The sequence below is a fragment of the Carcharodon carcharias genome, chromosome 1, assembly GCF_017639515.1.
Source record: "Carcharodon carcharias isolate sCarCar2 chromosome 1, sCarCar2.pri, whole genome shotgun sequence".
In the NCBI taxonomy this organism is placed as follows: Eukaryota; Metazoa; Chordata; class Chondrichthyes; order Lamniformes; family Lamnidae; genus Carcharodon; species Carcharodon carcharias.
Window position 1 is genome coordinate 80,607,637 of NC_054467.1, and position 18,484 is coordinate 80,626,120.

The following is an 18,484-nucleotide window of genomic DNA, read 5'->3' on the forward strand; positions in this document are numbered from 1 at the left end:
GATCAATTGTTGACTTCTACCTGCCATGCGCTTTATTCCTCCCGTGGATTTAAAACTTCTTCCACATAGGGATAAATGTTATCATTTTGCAGTCCTGGCAGTTTTGATTAACAGAAACACAAATCAGGAATTGATGTAGACCCTTAAATTGCATAATTTGCTTAATGCTGTACATAAATTCATTGCCACATTCAGAGCTACTGGTATGCTTTGGCATAGAATAGTTTACGGTGATGCATTTTATTCAAGGATTTTTTTCTATTACCTTCACTAGACATCCAAGAGATTACATTGCTAATGAATAAGAAGGATGGTCCTAAAGCACATAAAATTAGATAAATTTGTTTGCACAACACTAAGCAAGGAAACCTAACATGCACCCCATTCCTCTTGACACTTTCTTCTCCTTCCAAGGTCTCACCTTGTTCTACCCCTTGGCTCTCCTTTAAGCTCTGTTCTCCAACACTCCTCGGCAAGTCTCACCGAGATATCCTCACTCCTTTCCTCTCGGCCTCTACTCTGAGCAATTCATTGATTTCAATCCCCATCACAGCTCACCTTGTTTCTCCTCTAAATTCTTAACCACTCCATCCATATAAACTCTTTAACGCATATTCATAGCCACTCCCTTGACCATGCCACCTTACATAGCCCCTCTATGCCTGTCATCTCAATCACAGACAGTTTCAGAATAAAGGGCAAGGTCACAGACAAGGTCATTTGATCACTTCCTTATAACTCCTTACCTGTTCCAACACCACATCCTCCTATGTCCAACTCAAGTCACTTTCCAATGCCCAGCTGTCGAGCCTCTGGGGCTCCATTCACAGTACTTCTGCCTTTGTCAATCAGATCACTCCCTCATTCCAACTTTGATACCCATGGCCCAGCAAACCTCTTACTCTCTCCAACCCTGCTCGTTCCCCTCATACAATCCCCATCTTCATCCCCTCAAATCCAAGGGGCACAAATTTGAAAGTATCTGATGCATAACTGATTCAGCCACTAAATCCTGATTGGACTACATCATTTTCAGGCCTTGATCTCCTTCACAAACCCATTTACTACTCCAGAATCAACCTCAAATGCAAGATTTGTTACATTACAAGCCATTTTGTTAAACCTGTTTCCTTATCCCTTTAGGCCTCAGCTCCAAGTGTGAGTCACTAATGAGCTTACATTTGATCCTACCCATTCAACCTCCTCTGTCAAATCCATCCTCTTCCCTTTGTCCAGCAAGCCAAACACATCTCAATATTATCACCCTACCCAGCTCTGAGCACACATTATTCTCTAGCTTCCCTCCCATCTCCGCTTATGGCCTATCCAAGCTCATCATGTCTTGGAGGCCCTGTACCAGCTCTCCTGACCACATTCCTACTGACAATCCAACTTTCCTGGCACCCATTCTCGTTGGTACTGTAAATAGTTTGCAATCCTGAAGCATTGTCCATCTTCCTTTCAAAGCCAAACATCTAAAAAAGACCACCATCACCACTTTAACCTTGCAAACTACCATCCCATTCTCAATTTCCCTTCCCTCTTCAAGGTTCTTGAATAAGTTGTCTCACCAGATAATACTTTCAAACAATCTTGGCCTCTCTGCAGCCTTTCACATGTTTGGTCATGCCATTTTTCTCCAAAGGCTTTGCTTCATTGACTGGAGCTCTGTACTCACTAGGTTCCAATCTATCTATCCAATCACAACCACTGCATCTCAGTCTTCTCTTACATCATATGCAGCTAACTCTGGAGTCCATCAAAGATCTATCCTCAGCCTTCCTCCTATATATGCTATGCTTGAAGGCTCCAGCCATAATGGGGACACAAAAAATTACAAATTATAATAAAAGTAGTTAGTTACCATCTTTCCAGATTAGAAACTGGAAGCATGTATCAAATAATTGCCCTGACTAACCTAAAATACCCATAACAGCAATAAGCCATCATCAATCCTGCAGTGCTAAACGGGAAATTGGCACTAACAGCTGAGAATTGGTACCATCTAAATATAGGGTAATAATTAAATCACAATCCTGAAATATCTTCATTGGCAAGAAGAAAAATACACATATTTGATAAAAATCAGATTATTATTTATTTGTCCATTAACTGTAAAGACGATAAAATTGTTCAGACCTGTCATTTGGCAGTGTTCCACCCAGATTTTAAAGCAGTTTTCAAGCACGTCCATCTCTGCAATCAGCTTTACAGAGTCACCTGAGCATTTCTTCAGAAACTCTTCAAGTTTTTTAATTCCGTGGTCAAAGTTCTCCTGAATCATTTTCATAATGCTTTTGGAAATTAAAGTCCATTGTTCCCTTTGTTTCTGATCTTCCTTCTCTTTCTTTTTCCTTATGTTTTCTTCAGCAATTAAGTCAGCTTTCTTCTTGGGCTTTCAAGTAAATGTTAAATAAATATTAAATAATGAGATAAATGTTCAGCCCACTTTCAGTTTACTCTACTCACAAAAAGAACATTAACAGTCCTCACAAAAATTTATCATCACAATACAGCTAAAAGGGAGCAGTGAATTGCCACTGGCAAAATTAGGCTCACTGTTGGGGAAATCGGAAGAGCACTTTGCCTTGCGCCTCAATTAGAATACAGTTAGCAATTCCAGCAGAACTTCACACGATTGAAATTTGGCAGCAGAGGTCAGAGTGCCCGGTTCTTCAGTTTTCCAGCCACATTAGCCAAAAAATCATGCAAATCATGAATCAAATGCACTAACTATTTGCCCAAATGTCCAAACAAAGTTCTGGGCTCAAAGTACTGAATTGTAAAATTTACCTCCCACACCTAAATGCTTTGTGAAATAAAAAATCCATTTGTGCTAATATACAAAAAATTAATTACTAAATTTGGAACAATTTGTAAAAAATTGCTACAGCAATTCCTTAAGCTACAATATAAAAATGTGCAAACTAAAATAAAAATGATAAGGTGCATTAAAAACTCACAGGTAACTTTTTGCCTTTCCCGCTTATGACACTGGGCAGTTTTGGTGCTGCTGCTGTAGCTCCTTGCACATTGGTGATAATGTTCTTTGTGATATTGCCCTCTAGTGTCGATCCATAGAACCTGTGAAATCGGACAAGCTTCTGATAGCTTCTAAGCATGCGTTTTCTTACCAAGGGATCATTTGTTTTTTCTCCTGTACAGAGATTAGTTGATAAGAATAAAGTCAGACCAGAATATTTTCTTTTAACAGTTTGTTAGGTTAGGGTCAATAGCTCAGAAACTGCTGTCAACTTAGTAAAACACAATTAAGAAAGGCACATTAGGCACCTAATGAAAAAAAGCTGCATGTTGCTGCACTGCAGTCTTCAACAGAATATGAATTTGGTATTTAAAATTGAACTCTTATAGCTACATGGACATGGCAAGTGATATTTTATTAGTGGATTTTACAGGATTAAAGAAAACAAGATTACTTTGCACAAATCCATTAAGTCTTACCAAATGTTGACGCTTTGGTCCTTTCATAATCATCACTAAGCTGTTTATCCAAAAACCAATCCGAAAGGTTATCAAATGTTTTGTTTTCAGAAAGTGATGTAACCACAGAACTATCTCTGCATTAAAAAAAATAAATTTCATCTGTTCAAAATAAATGGAGATACAACATAAAACCTAAATGACGCACTTCATAACTTGTTTGACAATTTGTGATATTTCCACATCCAAGTTCTGGCTTAAGGATCAATTTAGATGATTTCCCACACTATTTTAATCTAAACTTTGTGGCGCCTCAACTTGCACCCCCAAAAGGTGAAATCAAAATCACCAGATGCCTTTATTATATATAAATGAATTACAGAAACCAAAATCCAGACAAAATGCTAGATAAAACAAGAATGTCTTATAATAGAACTAGCAGAGACCACAAAACATTTGCAGCCAAATTAGTATGCTTACTCAATTCCATCCTCTCAACCGCTACTCCAATGCCATCCCCATCATATGCCTTTCCATCCTTCCCATGTTACCTGCAGTTGATGTGGTTTAATCTTTCACTTGTCATCCTTCTCATACTATATCTTCCTGTCATTCCCATCCCTCATTCCCTGCCTCCCATGCATTCCACACCCCCATGCCTTTTTTCCTCCTCCACCCATCCCATTCACACCATGCCCCACTCCCATGCCACCTTTGCACCAGCCTTCTTCCTCCCCTTCCATGCTGTCCCCACATCCCCTGACATGCCATCTGCCCCAATCAGGGTAGCTGTTGTTGGGCTCCCTTTACTTTGTACTTTTTTCCCCCTCTACCAAACCCACGCCCCACCAGCCAACCCTCCCATCCTCTCATGGCATTCCACCCCCCCACTCACCCCACCACCTCTCCCCCCACCTAACTCTCCAATCCCTCCACCCACAGTACCTTTGTTGTTGGATCTCCCTAACCTTCCGCTGTACTTTTTCTCCACCAACACCGGCCTCCACCTCCCCACCAACTCATCACTGGTGTGCCTCACACATTCTAGTCCTCTATGCGCCCCATATACCTCTGCGTGCATAAGGCTCCACCCACTAAATCAGCCCACAGACCAATTTTTTTTTAAAAAGTGAGGGCAGACAAAAACTGTGCTTCATTATTATACATTTAAATAGCTCTTACCTGCTTAATATAGGGAAGTTCTTTAAAACATCTCCAGCATATTCCTCAACCAAGGGGATGTTTACTGGAATAAAACCTACTTCAGGAATAACCTCCAATGGAGCTTTGGAGTAAAATAAAGTGAACAGAATAGAACTCATTTTTAAAATGCCAAAATCACATTTAAAAATGCTAATTTTCAATATATTAAAGAATTTTGTGTGCATGTCTTGTTAAGCAACATTGTATTATTTCCATTGAGCCTTCCACACTTTGGAATATCAGTTAACAATAAGTCCACCAAATTTGGTTTCCAGGATAGGCAGCACTGTTACTCCCATAAATTTCCAGTTGCATCTCCAAGCTAGGCAGTACTCACGTGCTCATCATAGTGTAACCCACCTCAGCTCATTGTTTATTCCTTTTCCACTGTTGCCTCCCAAACTTGACCTATCACAAACCTCTGCTGGAGTAGCTCCTGGCCCATCACAACCTGATGTGAGCTCAAAGCCACCCTTTCTCACCAAGTGCAAAAGTCCAATAAAATCTTCTGCAAGTTGTTCAGCCCTTTTAAATATGCTAAAGTAACGAGATCATGGAAGGGTCTGCAGCCTATTCTCAGCCACGGCTAGGAACATGTTTTTTTTTTGCATTTTCAAGGGGCATACAACATTGTAGATGAAAGTCATGTTGAGTAATTGGAAAGAGAGAAAATTTGATTTATTCAAAGAATTTCCCCAACACTGATGAAATATGTATTAACTATAATCTATCCAAAACATATGAAAAATCCTGTGTCCCTGCTGGGGAAAAAACCCTACCGTCACATTTTCATTACACTTTGCATCAACTTTCTCCATCATAAATTCCCGCATCCATATTAATGTAACTTGGCCATACCCTAAATACACACTCCCTGCCAGGGTGATACTGCATTACCTCAGTTTTGCGTATCCCAGTTGCTCAGGTAAACTCCTATGCTCCAACCAACTCTACCTCTCTGCTTCCTAAAATGCTTTCAGTTTGGTTGTTTAACCATATAAAATATTAAATCAAAGTATTATATAAAAACAAGGACATTAGTGCATGACTTTAAATTTGCATGGCCTGGTCCAATTAGCTCCTCCACTCCAATCATACTTTGTTCAGCGATTAAACCAGATCATGATTCTGAATGGAACCCTATGGAAATCAACTAGTATTTAAAATGAATATGCTTTGTGGTTTCTTAAATATACATGTTTCTATGTGTGAAAAGAACAAAAGAAAGGACCAAAAAATTTGTATTTATACAGTGCCTTTAGGAGCTCAGGACACAAAGCATTTCATAACCAATGAAGCATTTTTGATGTGTAGTCACTGTTATAATGCGAGGAACATGGCAGCCAGCAAGTACTGAAATAAAGCTTTCCTTAAAGGTACAATTTATTTGCTCACCTGCTGAAGTTACAAGCAGACAAGTGGAGAAACCACCATGGAAATTCACTTCCATTGAGTGCAGTCAGTACATAAAAATAGTAAATGACATTGAGTTTTATATGTATAAATATTGAATATAAAATATAGTGATACTTAAATGCTACAACATATTACTTGAGAGTACTGTTGCAGCTCTATGCACTCTATTATACAAAAGGAATTAAATGTATGGGAAGGAAACAGCCAAAATTAATTAAAACAATACCAAGAATGAGCATTTATTTTGAAGATAGGTTTGAAGAATCGGTGCTATTTTCATAGGAACAAAGAAAATTAATGAGATCTAATGAAAGTGTTTTAAATCATGAACATTTTTGAAAGGCTGAATACAAAAGATTATTTCCACAGATGGAAGATTAGAAATGAAAGAGCTCTGCCACAGATTACCACTGGAAGAATAAGGGGAATGGAAGACAACACACCCTCTCATTAGAACATGGACTGCTTTCCCATTAAGTAGCTATCAAAGCAGAGAATGGATTATTTAAAAAGGAAATTGATAAAGCATTTGAAAAGAATTATTCTAATTGTCTCCTTCATGGCCTCACATCCTCCACTCTCTAAATTATCCAAAATCCTGGACGTGTACACTGTCCTGAACCAAATCTCATTCACCTCTGTCCTTAACAGAACAACCATAACCATCTAACACTTCCAATTCAAAACTTTTGTTCTTATCTAGGAATCAGTACATGGTCTTGTTACATTCCAACTCTGCCATCCCCTCCAGCCCTATACCCATCAAGTCCTCAGACTCCAATCTTCAGTGCAATTCGCCATCCCCAACTTACCATTGCTGGCTGAGCCTTTAGTTGCCTCTGCCCTACATTAGGGGCTCCCTCACTAAACCTCGACACTCCAAAAAAGCTCCTTAAAGCACAGCTCATGAATCTAATCATTGGTGACCCCTCTTGATTTCTTATTTTCTGATGCAATGTCAATGCTGCATAACTTCTACAGTAAAATTCAATAAAAGTACACAATTTTGTATTTGAAATATTTTCTAGCACATAAAATCTTTATTTGGGATCAAACCTGCCAGTAAATATATTAAAAAAGTACTGTGGAATTAAACTCAATTACCTTCTTTCAGATGATTGTCATTCTCTTGCACCATCATTTTTGATGTAGTTTGCAAAGGAAATGCCTTCCCAATGTCACAATCAGGGGTTAAGCTGGACACAGTGTCCCACATTTGCTTGTATTCATTTTCAATTCCCTCTCCCAGAAAACTGGAATCTGTTTTAATAAAACAGATAATAAACAACAAGATAAAATAGCCAGTTCTGTTGAAGGGTCATGAGGACTCAAAACGTCAACTCTTTTCTTCTCCGCCGATGCTGCCAGACCTGCTGAGTTTTTCCAGGTAATTCTGTTTTTGTTTAAGATAAAATAGCGCCGTTTTGGTGGTACAAAAATGTTAGTGGTTTACTCCAGCATGCATAAAGAAAGAGAAATCCTATTATAGGTGATGTGCCAATGGGTGTTTGGCTAGGAATATGGCAAAATGGTTGCCATTATTACATTTAATGTAGTATTTACGGTATCATTTTATTCAGGATGTTTTCGATATATAGGTCTTTCAGGAATGTGGGTTTCGCTGGCTAGGCCAGCATTGTTGCTCATCCCTAATTAACCTTGAAAAGGTGGTAGTGAGCTGCCATCTTGAACAACTGCAGTCCATGCAGTGTAGGTACTCCCACAGTACGGTCAAGAAAGAGTTCCAGGATTTTAACCTCGAAATGTTGAAGGAACGACAATGTAGTTCGAGTCAGGATGGTTTGTGGCTTGGGACGGAACTTGCAGGTGGTAGTTCTGCCATGCTTCTGCTGCCCTTGTCCTTCTAGGTGGCAGAGATCATGGGTTTAGAAGATGCTGTTGAAGTAGGCTTGATGAGCTGCTACAGTGCTTCTTGTGGTTAGTACATACTGCTAGGACTGTACTTTGAGGTGGAGGGAGTAAATCTTCAAAATGGTGGATGGGTGTCAATCAAACGGACAGCTTTGTCCTGGATGGTGTTAGACTTTTTGTGTGTGTTATTGGATCTGCGTCAGGCATGTGGCGCAGGTTCTATCACATTCCTGACTTGTGCCTTGTAGCTACTAGATAGGCTTTGGGGAGCCAGGAGGAGAGTTACACGCTGCAGAATTCCCAGCCTCTGACTTGCTTATTATGGCTGATCCAGTTAAGTTTCTGGTCAATGATAACCCCCAGGATGTTGGATATGGATCTGTGAACTTAAGTTTACTTGTGCCTTTTGGTAATTTTCCCCAAAAATTCAGATCAAATGCTTTTATATCATTAGCTACCAAGAGTGGATATTGGCTGCAGAGGACAGAATATTTTGTCGCTCTGTCTGATTATTTTTGAGAATCAAGGAGTATTTATAAACATCTAACTCTCAGAATATTAGAGAATAGATTGCAAGTAGTCTGTGAATGATCTGGCTCGATGGGATGGTTCAATTTTCCTCACTCCATGGGCAGTTTTCCCCCTGTTGAGGGGGGAAGTTGATGGGTGGGCGCGTGCAGGTTCACTTCCAATTGGTACCCCTGCTCGGAGGCGCGGCGCTATTTTACGTGGGCGGACCAATTAAGGCCCGCCCAGCGTGACGTCCGCAGGGAAGCGCAGTGCGCTCCCTGTGCAGGCGAGGGGGCGGATGCCTAAAATCGAGAGTACGCTCTTTCACACATGCGTACGAAAGAGCGCACTCAGCTACGTGCTGCCTCAGGGAGATGGGCTCTATACGTAAAAAAGATAAAAGTAGAAAAATAAAATTTCCCTTACATGTCCCCTCATGTGACAATGCCACATGAGTTGGGTCATGTCCATAATTTTTGCACAATCTTTATTAAAAATTTTTAAAGCCTACATGAAACCTCATCCCGCCTGGGCTCCTGGCCGACCCACCAACCTTATGTTTGGACGGGCAGGTCCTTTAATTGCTGAATTGATCCTGTCGATGGCCTCAATTGGCCATTGACAGGCCCACAGCTGATTTTGCTGCACTCCCGCCTTCCTGAAAATTTAAATCGGGTGCGGTGACGTCGCGAGTTCCTCCAATGTCACGTGTTATTTTAAGTGTCGGCGAGCGGGCCCTGCCCCCGCTCGTCGACGGTAAAATCCTGCTCCATGTTTTATGATCTTACAAATGGCAAAGCTACTTTACACCATAAGGCACAATTGCAATAGTTGAGACTAGAGTTCAAGTCATGTCAGCACAAGGAATCAGAGATGAGATGAAGTGCTCCACGCAAAGAGAGAATACAAAAGGAATAGTAAGACCACTTCCCTGCTCTTAAACATTTTTCAAGTTTGCTAATGTGTTTTGGTCCATTCTGCAGGGTACATAGATGCACAAGGAACAGGTACCTCAGAGGGAAAAGGAGAGAATTGATAAGTTGTAATAGAGTTCTAGATCAGGCACAGAATATAAATTAAGGAGCCTGCCAGCAGCACTTAGTAACGTGCAAGACCAAAAAAGTCTAAAATACCAAAAATAGTCAAGATAAATAGTAATATACTTTTAAGAATGTTACCTGCATGATCTGTCATTCTACTGCAAAGAGCCACTCTTGTTAAAAGTAGTTTATCACTCAAGTCACATAAATGCACCATATCACTTCGCCAGCTCTTTGTGATATCAAGGCTCTTTAGGATAAAATGTTCATTCATATTTAGCTGCAAAGTAAACATTAAAATGTGGATTAAGGTTTATATCTCAATCATTCCCAAATTTAAACAAAGCCACCTTTTTGGTGTGAATATTTTTCTTCAAGGTGTTCTGCTGGAAAATGGAACTTACCGTTTCTAACACTGGTTCTACATATTCCCATTGCTCACCAGATATTTTGCAGTCTGAGGGAGATTGTTAAATAAGGACAGCTTTCAGAAAAAACTGGGTTAACTCTCCCAAACATCCCTTACAGCCAGTAGGCCGAGGCAACTTTCACCCATTAGTCTAGGCTGGATTTAAACCTAGATGCTGCAAGTGAAATACTAGTATCTAACACCGCTTCATCTTCTCACTTTACTTACCTTCTCAGCTTAAATTAGAACATGGTACTGCAGGCATCAATAATATACAAATAAGATCTTAAGGTACTGTTCGCAAATATTGAAGTTCACTTGTTTGGGTTACATCTATTTTTCTGATGCAAAATGGGCACAAAGCATCCCAACTTAGGAATGGGACTGCCTACACTCAAAACAGCGCAATTTTTAATTCATTCATGCGATGTGGGTGTCACTGGCTAGGCCAGCGTTTACCTCCTATCCCGAATTGCTCGAGGTGGTGGTGGTAAGCTGTCTTTTTGAACCGCTGCAGTCAATGTGGTGTAGGTACACCCACAGTGCTGTTAGGTAGAGTGTTCCAGGATTTTGACTCAGCCACAGTGAGGGAACGGCGATATAGTTCCAAGTCAGGATGGTAAGTGGCTTCCAGGGGAACTTCCAGGTGGTGGTGTTCCCATGTGTCTGCTGCACTTGTCCTTCTAGATGGTAGTGGTCATGGGTTTGGAAGGTGCTGTCTAAGGAGCCTTGGTGAGTTCCTGCAGCATCTTGTACATGGTACACACAGAATCTATTCCACAGAATAAGTTAGTAAGAGATCAAAGGCTTGTTGAAGGGTCCTACTTCAAAATTAAAGCCACTCACATAATAGTTCTGGAAATGTTTACATTTTTTTGGTGGGGGTCAAGGTAAGCAGGGTTCCGTCACATAGCTCAGAAGGGCAGCAGACCAATTTCCCAACCCCAAAACACAACTGACAGCTGCAGCTCAACAAAGGCATGTAAATTAGGCCCAGGCCTCAAAATATGTTGGATCTTAAAGCAACAAGAATGGGAAGAAGTCACTTTTAAATAGTCATAGAGGTCTACAGCACAGAAAAATTGTGGTGAACATTTTAAACTAAATCTGGTGCAAGTACACAACTGTTAATGAACTGATCTTGGCTGAATACTTATGATAGGATCAGTACGTAGATTTGAACTAGCTTTTACATTTTGCACTGACAATTTGGAACAAACAGGATTTGGTTTAAACATATAAAGTCAATGCATACATTTGAAAGTGAATCTGGTGCTAGCACATGATGGTTAAAAGTAGTATTTACCTGTGGCTTTAACTAGCATTGTTGTGCATATTTTGAATCTAATGCCATTAGAAAATGGTCATAAAGCATTCGGCTTTGATTTGTAATGTACCTTTCAAACAGAATTTAGTGCAAATAGATCATTAAATAATACTTGGCTAATTCATACTGACAGCAGGAAGAAAGAAAACTTACATTTGTATGCCTCAGGTCACAGCCAATGTATTTCACAGCCAGTGAAGTATACCACTATTACTATAATTATCTAATTTTGAAATCTATTAATTTTTTTTGTACTTACCAACTGCAGAAAATCTGAAGCTGGTTTCACCCATTTTAAACTGACTTTCTGCTGGGCTCGTTTTGTCAATGGTAAGTGAAACATTAAGGCCACGTGTGCACAATACATTCGGCATATGTCTGCTGCCTCTTGAAATGTTAAACTTTCATCTTTTGCCTGTAACATTCAAAGTGCAAACATAAGATAATTAGCACACATTAAGCTCAGTCTTATGAATACTATAAATTTGAATATTAATTATGAAGGACACAGTTATAAATAATGAGGTAAAAACGCAGAACCAGCATCTGTCAGCTACAAAAATGTTAATGCTGAAAAGCATCCATCATGGGGACAACAAAGCAACAAGATCATACGTACATAGTTTTGAACAAGGATAAGATGAGTCAACTTGAGATACGTTTATGGAGAATAACATCCCAAATGGAGAATTAGCTGAAAGTGGCATCAAAAGGATCAGAGAAATTTATATAAAAACTAAGGCCCTGACAATCTTTCAGCAGTGATTTATGCAAAAGATGTAACTTGAGCCATGTACTTGAACAATATGTCAATCCTTGTGGAAGGAAAAAATCATTTCAGATTGCAAACGTTCATCACAGCACAAAAATGCCATCAAAACTATTCTTCAAAAATGAGAAATCACTGTATTCTAGGTCAGTGTTGTCCAATAGATTAGCTGCATGTGGTTAATTGCATTTCTAATTGATCGTATCGAATTTTTTTTTATTTATCACTGAACATGCAATTGCAATACTTATTTGAACAGGGCATGCATATGTACTTTAACTCTTCCATGTTTGTGTTGCTTAAAAAAAAGACGAAAAGTAAGGTGCGAGTGTTCTGTGATCATTGTGAGCCTTGGTTGCTGAATGTTGGTAAATATTTGTTAAATACACATGAGTGCACATGAGCTGTTTTCTATCAAAATTAGCACCTGTGACTAAAATAGTTCTTCACGGTTACATCTGTGGCCAATCAGTAATTTCTGTTGGGTAACACTCATCTAGATAATGGTAAAGTCCTGGAACATTTACCCTTAAGTTCTTAAATAAAACTGTTGGTGAAAGACTGTAAGAATCATAGTGCCAGGGAGTTCGTCATCACACAACATTCAGATTCTAACACAGCCTGGTTTTACAGTCTACCATTTGTTCAATAATCATTTTCTCAACTGAAATTAAAGCCAATAACAGGAAACAACACCAAAAAATTTCAAAGATAGATAAGCATTATCAGAATTCGGATTGGGTTAGAATTAAAGATTCAAGGGGTAAACTCAGTTATTACAGAGATTAAACAAATGCAAGCTTGAAGTATTTCTATGAAAACAACAGAACTTCTATTTGTGTACATTTTACTTAATTCTCTCCACTAAAACGTCAGTATTCCTGCTCAAGATGTCTCACAGAGAAAATATATTGGTTGCTATCTGCATCACTTGCTCGGATTACGTTGCTTTACTGCATTTATCAACATTTGTTCAATCATTATAATGAACTTGAACTAGTTTTCCTTTCTGCTCAGTTTCTCATTCTTATCAGTTATTAGTTCAAACCTAGTCAAATACTTTAATCAGCATTCATCTAAAGTCATCTCTGTGACTTTTTGTCTTTGTAAATATAGATTTTTTAAAAAGAGCAATTCACCAGAAGTGAAACAGTATGGTTTTCCTATCACTAAAAGAGAACAATATTTCTGGGCCTGTGTCCAGATTCACTGGGGCACCTGACCGCAGTGACTGTTGGAAAATCAAGCAGAAACCTGTAAAAAGAACTAATTTAGTTTTTCCTTCTGTACTATGTCCAAATTCAGCTCCAGCTTTAACTATTGCCTATATTTTTCAAGTACTTAATCAATTTGTTGTTTTCTTCTTGCCAATTTTCTTCCTCAAAAGATGTTGACTCCTTGGAGACACCAGTCGGCCTATGTGTAAGCTTTGACCACTTGAGTGTTGAGAGGTTATTTAACCACAGGATGATGGCTGCAACCTCTGGGCTGATGTACAACAGAACTGATGGACAAACATCAGGGCCAGAATTTTCTGGGTGACGTGCCCACCCAGCGCATTTCACACTCCCATGGAGAACAGGACTTTTAAAATTGTGGCGGGTGTGTACCAACCATCGGTTCCAATGGGGAACTGGCAGTTTGTATAAAAAAAGGCCAGGCAGCCTCCTCTGGGCTGATCACCATGGCCAGCTCCAGGGATCTGCACAGCAGGCTCTGGTAGAGGGAAGGCCAGAGGAGGAGAGCAGGCTGCAGGGTAGGCCAGCCAATGTGCCCCCTGCTTCTCTGATGACTGCCTTGCTGCCCTTGTTGAGGAGGTGGCAGCACGGCAATAGCTCCTGTTTCCCCAGGATGGGAGGAGGAGGGCCCCCCATGTGACGAAGCGGGCCTGGCAGGAGAAGGCGGAGGTGGTAAGCTCCAGGGATGTTGTGCAGCGAATATGGATCCAGTGCCACAAGCGCTTCAATGATTTGCTGTGCTCTGGAAGGGTGAGTACCATGTTGGCCTTGTCCATTTTACCCAGCAGATAACCTTAGCCTTTGACGTGAGTGGGGAGGCCTCAAAGTGTCGTTGCTGCACTGGGCATTTCTCGTACACTGGGTGGGCAAACAGATAGTGACTGTGCTTACATTATCCTTAGTGTTTGATGAGAAGGTGGGTTCTCCCCGCACCATGTGTTGGTCTTTGTCGCACTTGAGTAGTCTGGGAGCAACCTGCAGGAGAGGCAGCTAGGCACATACTCATAACTCCAACACATGTCTTATTGATGGTGATGAGATGGTGGAAGGGGAACCTCAAGGTGTTGTGGCCAAGAGGCATCTGGTGGCCTTGGCGCTGCACCTAGTTGTACCTCCTTATCATGGGCGCTAAGACCCGTGTTATTGAGTGATGGACGCCGAATGTGTCCAAGGCGGCCATTGCAGGAGGGGGGTTGGGAGCAGCTGTACTATCTTTTGGTGACTGATCACCAGTAGTGTGGACAGGGGCTGCTGGAGGCCTCAGATGGGCCACTGTGGTTGGGGTGTGGCGGCACATACAGAGTACATGGGTGATCAGCCCCAATAAATGGTGTTCTCAGTTCTGCAGGAGAAAAATGCACACATCTATGTGCGTTCGTGCACTGGTAGTGGCCAGGCCATGCTTCTCATCCTCAGCCAAGTTGAAGAGCAGGCCGTAAAGTTGGAAAGGCACCACGCGGCCAGGTCGGCAGGTGTCGGTGAGGCTGGGGTGCAGCGGCCAGGTATTTGAGGCCCACAGTCCCATCCACTCTGTCTACCCACCATCCAAAAAACTGATGATTGCTGCAACACTGCTCATTCACAGACTGATACAGTCCACCCAGTCTATGCCCCTCATAACGGTATGAAGGTCAATAATGTGACCTGTCAATCTCCTGTGCTCCACGGCAAATGCCACAAGTGTTTGCAACGTTTCCTCATAACTCCAATTCTCCAGGCCAACATGCATCCAGGTCAGGAACCTCTGTACTCTTTCCACTCCAATGCCATTCCTCCCATGAAGTGCAGGTCACAATTGAACGCAGAAGTGTAGCTGTGGCCTCGATTGCGTTTTCTGCACTTGCAACATGACCTTCCTTTTCCTACATGCTATTCCTTGGCTAATAAAGGCAAGTCTGGCTGTTACCTTTGTTAAACGCCTTATGTTCCTGTTCTGCTACCTTAACGGGCCTGCCCAGCAAGGTCCCTGTAATCGTCCTTATTTCCACGGTCCTATCATTTCCTCCTGTATTCCCATATCTTGTTTGTCTTGCCCGAGTGCATAACCTCACACTCATCCACATAACATTCCATGTGGCATTCCTTAGGCCATATGACCAGCCTGTCTGTCTGCACCTGTAATGTTTGGGTCTCCTCTTGACTATTATCCACCCCACCAATATTCGTCTCCTTAGTTTCTTGAAGGTTGAGCGCAATATGAGCCTGGGGGGGAAGGGGTGAATTGTGTTACTGACTGAACACTAACTGATCCACTGTCCTTGTTGTTAATTTCAGCTTCACCACCACATGGCCGCCAGGAAGATGTCCAGAGTCCCCCTTCCACACCTGAGGGGCGTCAATTGTCACAAGCGTCACACCATTTCAATGAGCCAGGCACCAGCGCAGCGACTACCACATCGGTGGGGAATGTGAAATCAGTTAGTGTCCCGGGGCAGAGTGGTGAGGGCACTTCACAATCACTGGAGGAGATGGCACAGAGAGTGCCCAATGGTGCCAGCAGCCGGAGGACTGCAGGGGACCAGGCACATGCTGAGTCAGGCCATGATGATGTGCCTCTGGAGATGTCCACCATGCAGCAGCTGCAGGACAAGCGACCGGGTGCACGGGAGCATCTGGCAGTGTTGCATGAGAGTGTGCTTCACTTGGTCTCTGTGGCAGAGGAATCCAGACAGAGTGTCAGTGATGGCATGAACCTCATGTCAGAGCGTCAGGCTTCCTCCATGGAGTGATTGGCGACTGTCATGGAGAGGGGCTTCCAACAGATTGATCAGGTTCTGATGGGGTTACGCTCAGACCTGCAAGCCCTCACAGCGCTACTGGCCACAGGTGGTCATTGGCAATGTGGGAGATGTTCTGGGCACCAACTGTCCCAAATCGGTGCCCATCCATCTGCAGTGAGCAGGGAGGTCCAAAGTGACCTTACATCAGCGCAGCAGCTGCCCGTCGTCTCTGCTAGCTCCTTTCAGAGCACTCCAGATGAGAGCAGCAGCTCTTCCGCCCCTCTGCCAGTGACCGTTGCAGCCATTGAAGCTGCGACAACTGGGGAGGTGCCAGTTCTAGAACTGGCCATTCCCTCCCAGGCGGGGCCAGCACAGGCTCCACGCGCCAGAGGACGTCCGCCAAGATCATAGACGTCAACAGGACAGCAGGCTGTCTCACAAGCTACTCCAAGCGATGAGGCTGCACCAAGACGAGGCACCCGCAAACATAAGCATAAGGCACGTTAGGCACTCCACGGGTTTGTCACTGGTGCTTTTCTGTCGGCCTTAGATTAGGGAATTTATATTTTTCAACATTGGAGCAATGTTTTGTTTTGATTTTTGTGGCACCATCTGATGGATGGAAAAAAAATCCACATTTATTGCAATGGCTGAGGGTGTCTCCTTTGTGCTGCATTTGTATGTTTCACAGACATATCATGAGTGTTTGAGTGGACAGATGTTTATGTACTAAGCCCTTATTGCAGCTGATGAAGTGGAAGATGTAGCACTTAATTGCTGCGTACAGATGCGCCAGGCAATGCTGGTCCTGCAGATTCATTTGTGTGGAGCTAACTGAAAGTTCGTTGGATTTAAGTGTCCTGGATGTCCCCGCCTCCTTGGTGTAGTTGCAGGTCGGCGTGCTGTCCCTCATCATTGCCCTGTGTTTCCTCATCCTCTGAACCACTGCTGGAGTCATTGTGTGCAGCCGCATCCACTGCGTCAAGGTCTTCATCGTCAACTGTGTCCCCCCTTTCCAGCACAAGATTGTGCAGAACGCAGCATGCTACCACTATCACCGAGGCGCGATCTGGGGGGTACTGGAGTGCGCCCCCGAGCGGTCCAGGCATCGGAAGCGCATCTTGAAAAGACCGATGCCTCTCTCCACCACAGACCTTGGGGAGCCGTGGCTCCCATTGTAGCGCTCCGCAGCTTCTTTTCTTGGATAGCGGAGAGACATCACGAGCCACCTTCTGAGCAGATAGCCCTTGTCACCCACCAGCTATCCATCCAGCCGAGCCGGAGCACTGAATAGGCCCGGCATCTGGGAGTCTGAGGATTTCGGCATTGTGGGAGCTGCCTGGGTACCTTGCACAGACTTCTAGAATCAGCATCCTGTAATCACACACTATCTACACGTTCATGGATTGGAAGCCCTTCCTGTTGACAAAGGCACCAGGCTCACCTGCTGGCACCTTGATGGCCACATGTGTAGTCTATAGCACTCTGAACACGGGGGAAGCCAGCAATGGCCGCGAAGCCTCTGGCTCGCTGTGTCTGGCTAGCCTGGTCCCAACCGTAGTGGATGAAGGTCAACGCACCCCTGAACACAGCGTCTGTAACCTGCTTGACACAAGTGTGCACAGCTGATTGGTAGACACCGCAAAGAACGTCCACCGAGCCCTGGAAGGAGCCAGATGCATAGAAGTGGAGGGCAACTGTGACCTTCAGAGCCGCTGGCATGGGGTGCCCGCCCACACAGTTAGGAGAGATCTCAGGGCCAATCATCTGACAGATGTAGTTGACTGTTTCCCTTGACAGTCGGAGCCTCCTTTGGCACTGCACCTCAGTTCATAATGAGATAGCTGCTTCGCCGCCTGTATACCCTGGCAGCAGGACAGTGGCGACTTCTGCGGCCCCTCTACCTTGGACAACCTCTTGGCCCTGCGCCCCTTGTGCCTGCACCTGGCCTCCCAAAGGTGGCTCCTCTAAGGCTGATTGTCCACTCCTGGCCTCCTCCTTATTCTAGCGCTCCCTTCCTCCTCAGAGGAGCTGCCAGAACCCATAACCAGGCTAAATGGAGGCCTCCGGAAAGCTGCAGGCCCATTAAAGATTCTTGACTGCAGAGTGCTGAGGTGAAGCTTCAAAGTACAAAGAAAGCTGCTGGAATTCGTTCCGAACTGCTACAGATCACACAGGAAAGTTTAAAATACTTGCTGCCAATAAATACTTCACATAAAACATTGACAACCCCACTGAGCCCACATATCCTGCTCATGGATGAGTTTTGTTAAAAAGTCACTTACCCGCCCGCCCATTATGCCCATGCACCAAGCCGAAGATCACATAGGCGCCTCAAAGTCAGCATCGATTGCCAAGTTAAGGGCCTTAACAAGCCCTTTAATTAATGGTGGGCGCGTGTCGCACTTCCATCACGCACCCACCCAGCTAAATATCGCGATGGCACGTGATGACATCGGGATGCTTGCCCAACGTTATCGCAGACCATTTTAAATGCTGACGTGCGGGGCTCACACCCTGCATGTCACCCAGAAAATTC

General features: G+C 43.1%; 1 protein-coding gene across 2 annotated transcripts in view; it reads right to left on the reverse strand.

The window, feature by feature from the left end:
• LOC121276823 (probable ATP-dependent RNA helicase DDX60) overlaps positions 1 to 18,484 on the reverse strand; it is a 94,542-nt gene that overhangs the window by 60,722 nt on the left and 15,336 nt on the right. For both annotated transcript variants that reach the window (XM_041185370.1, XM_041185377.1), the window contains 7 exons: positions 11,478 to 11,633; positions 9,621 to 9,762; positions 7,165 to 7,320; positions 4,624 to 4,726; positions 3,463 to 3,578; positions 2,964 to 3,157; positions 2,140 to 2,395 (listed from right to left, as the gene is read on the reverse strand). In XM_041185370.1, the coding sequence (XP_041041304.1) occupies positions 2,140 to 2,395; positions 2,964 to 3,157; positions 3,463 to 3,578; positions 4,624 to 4,726; positions 7,165 to 7,320; positions 9,621 to 9,762; positions 11,478 to 11,633 (1,123 nt within the window). The remainder of the gene's footprint in view (positions 1 to 2,139; positions 2,396 to 2,963; positions 3,158 to 3,462; positions 3,579 to 4,623; positions 4,727 to 7,164; positions 7,321 to 9,620; positions 9,763 to 11,477; positions 11,634 to 18,484) is intronic.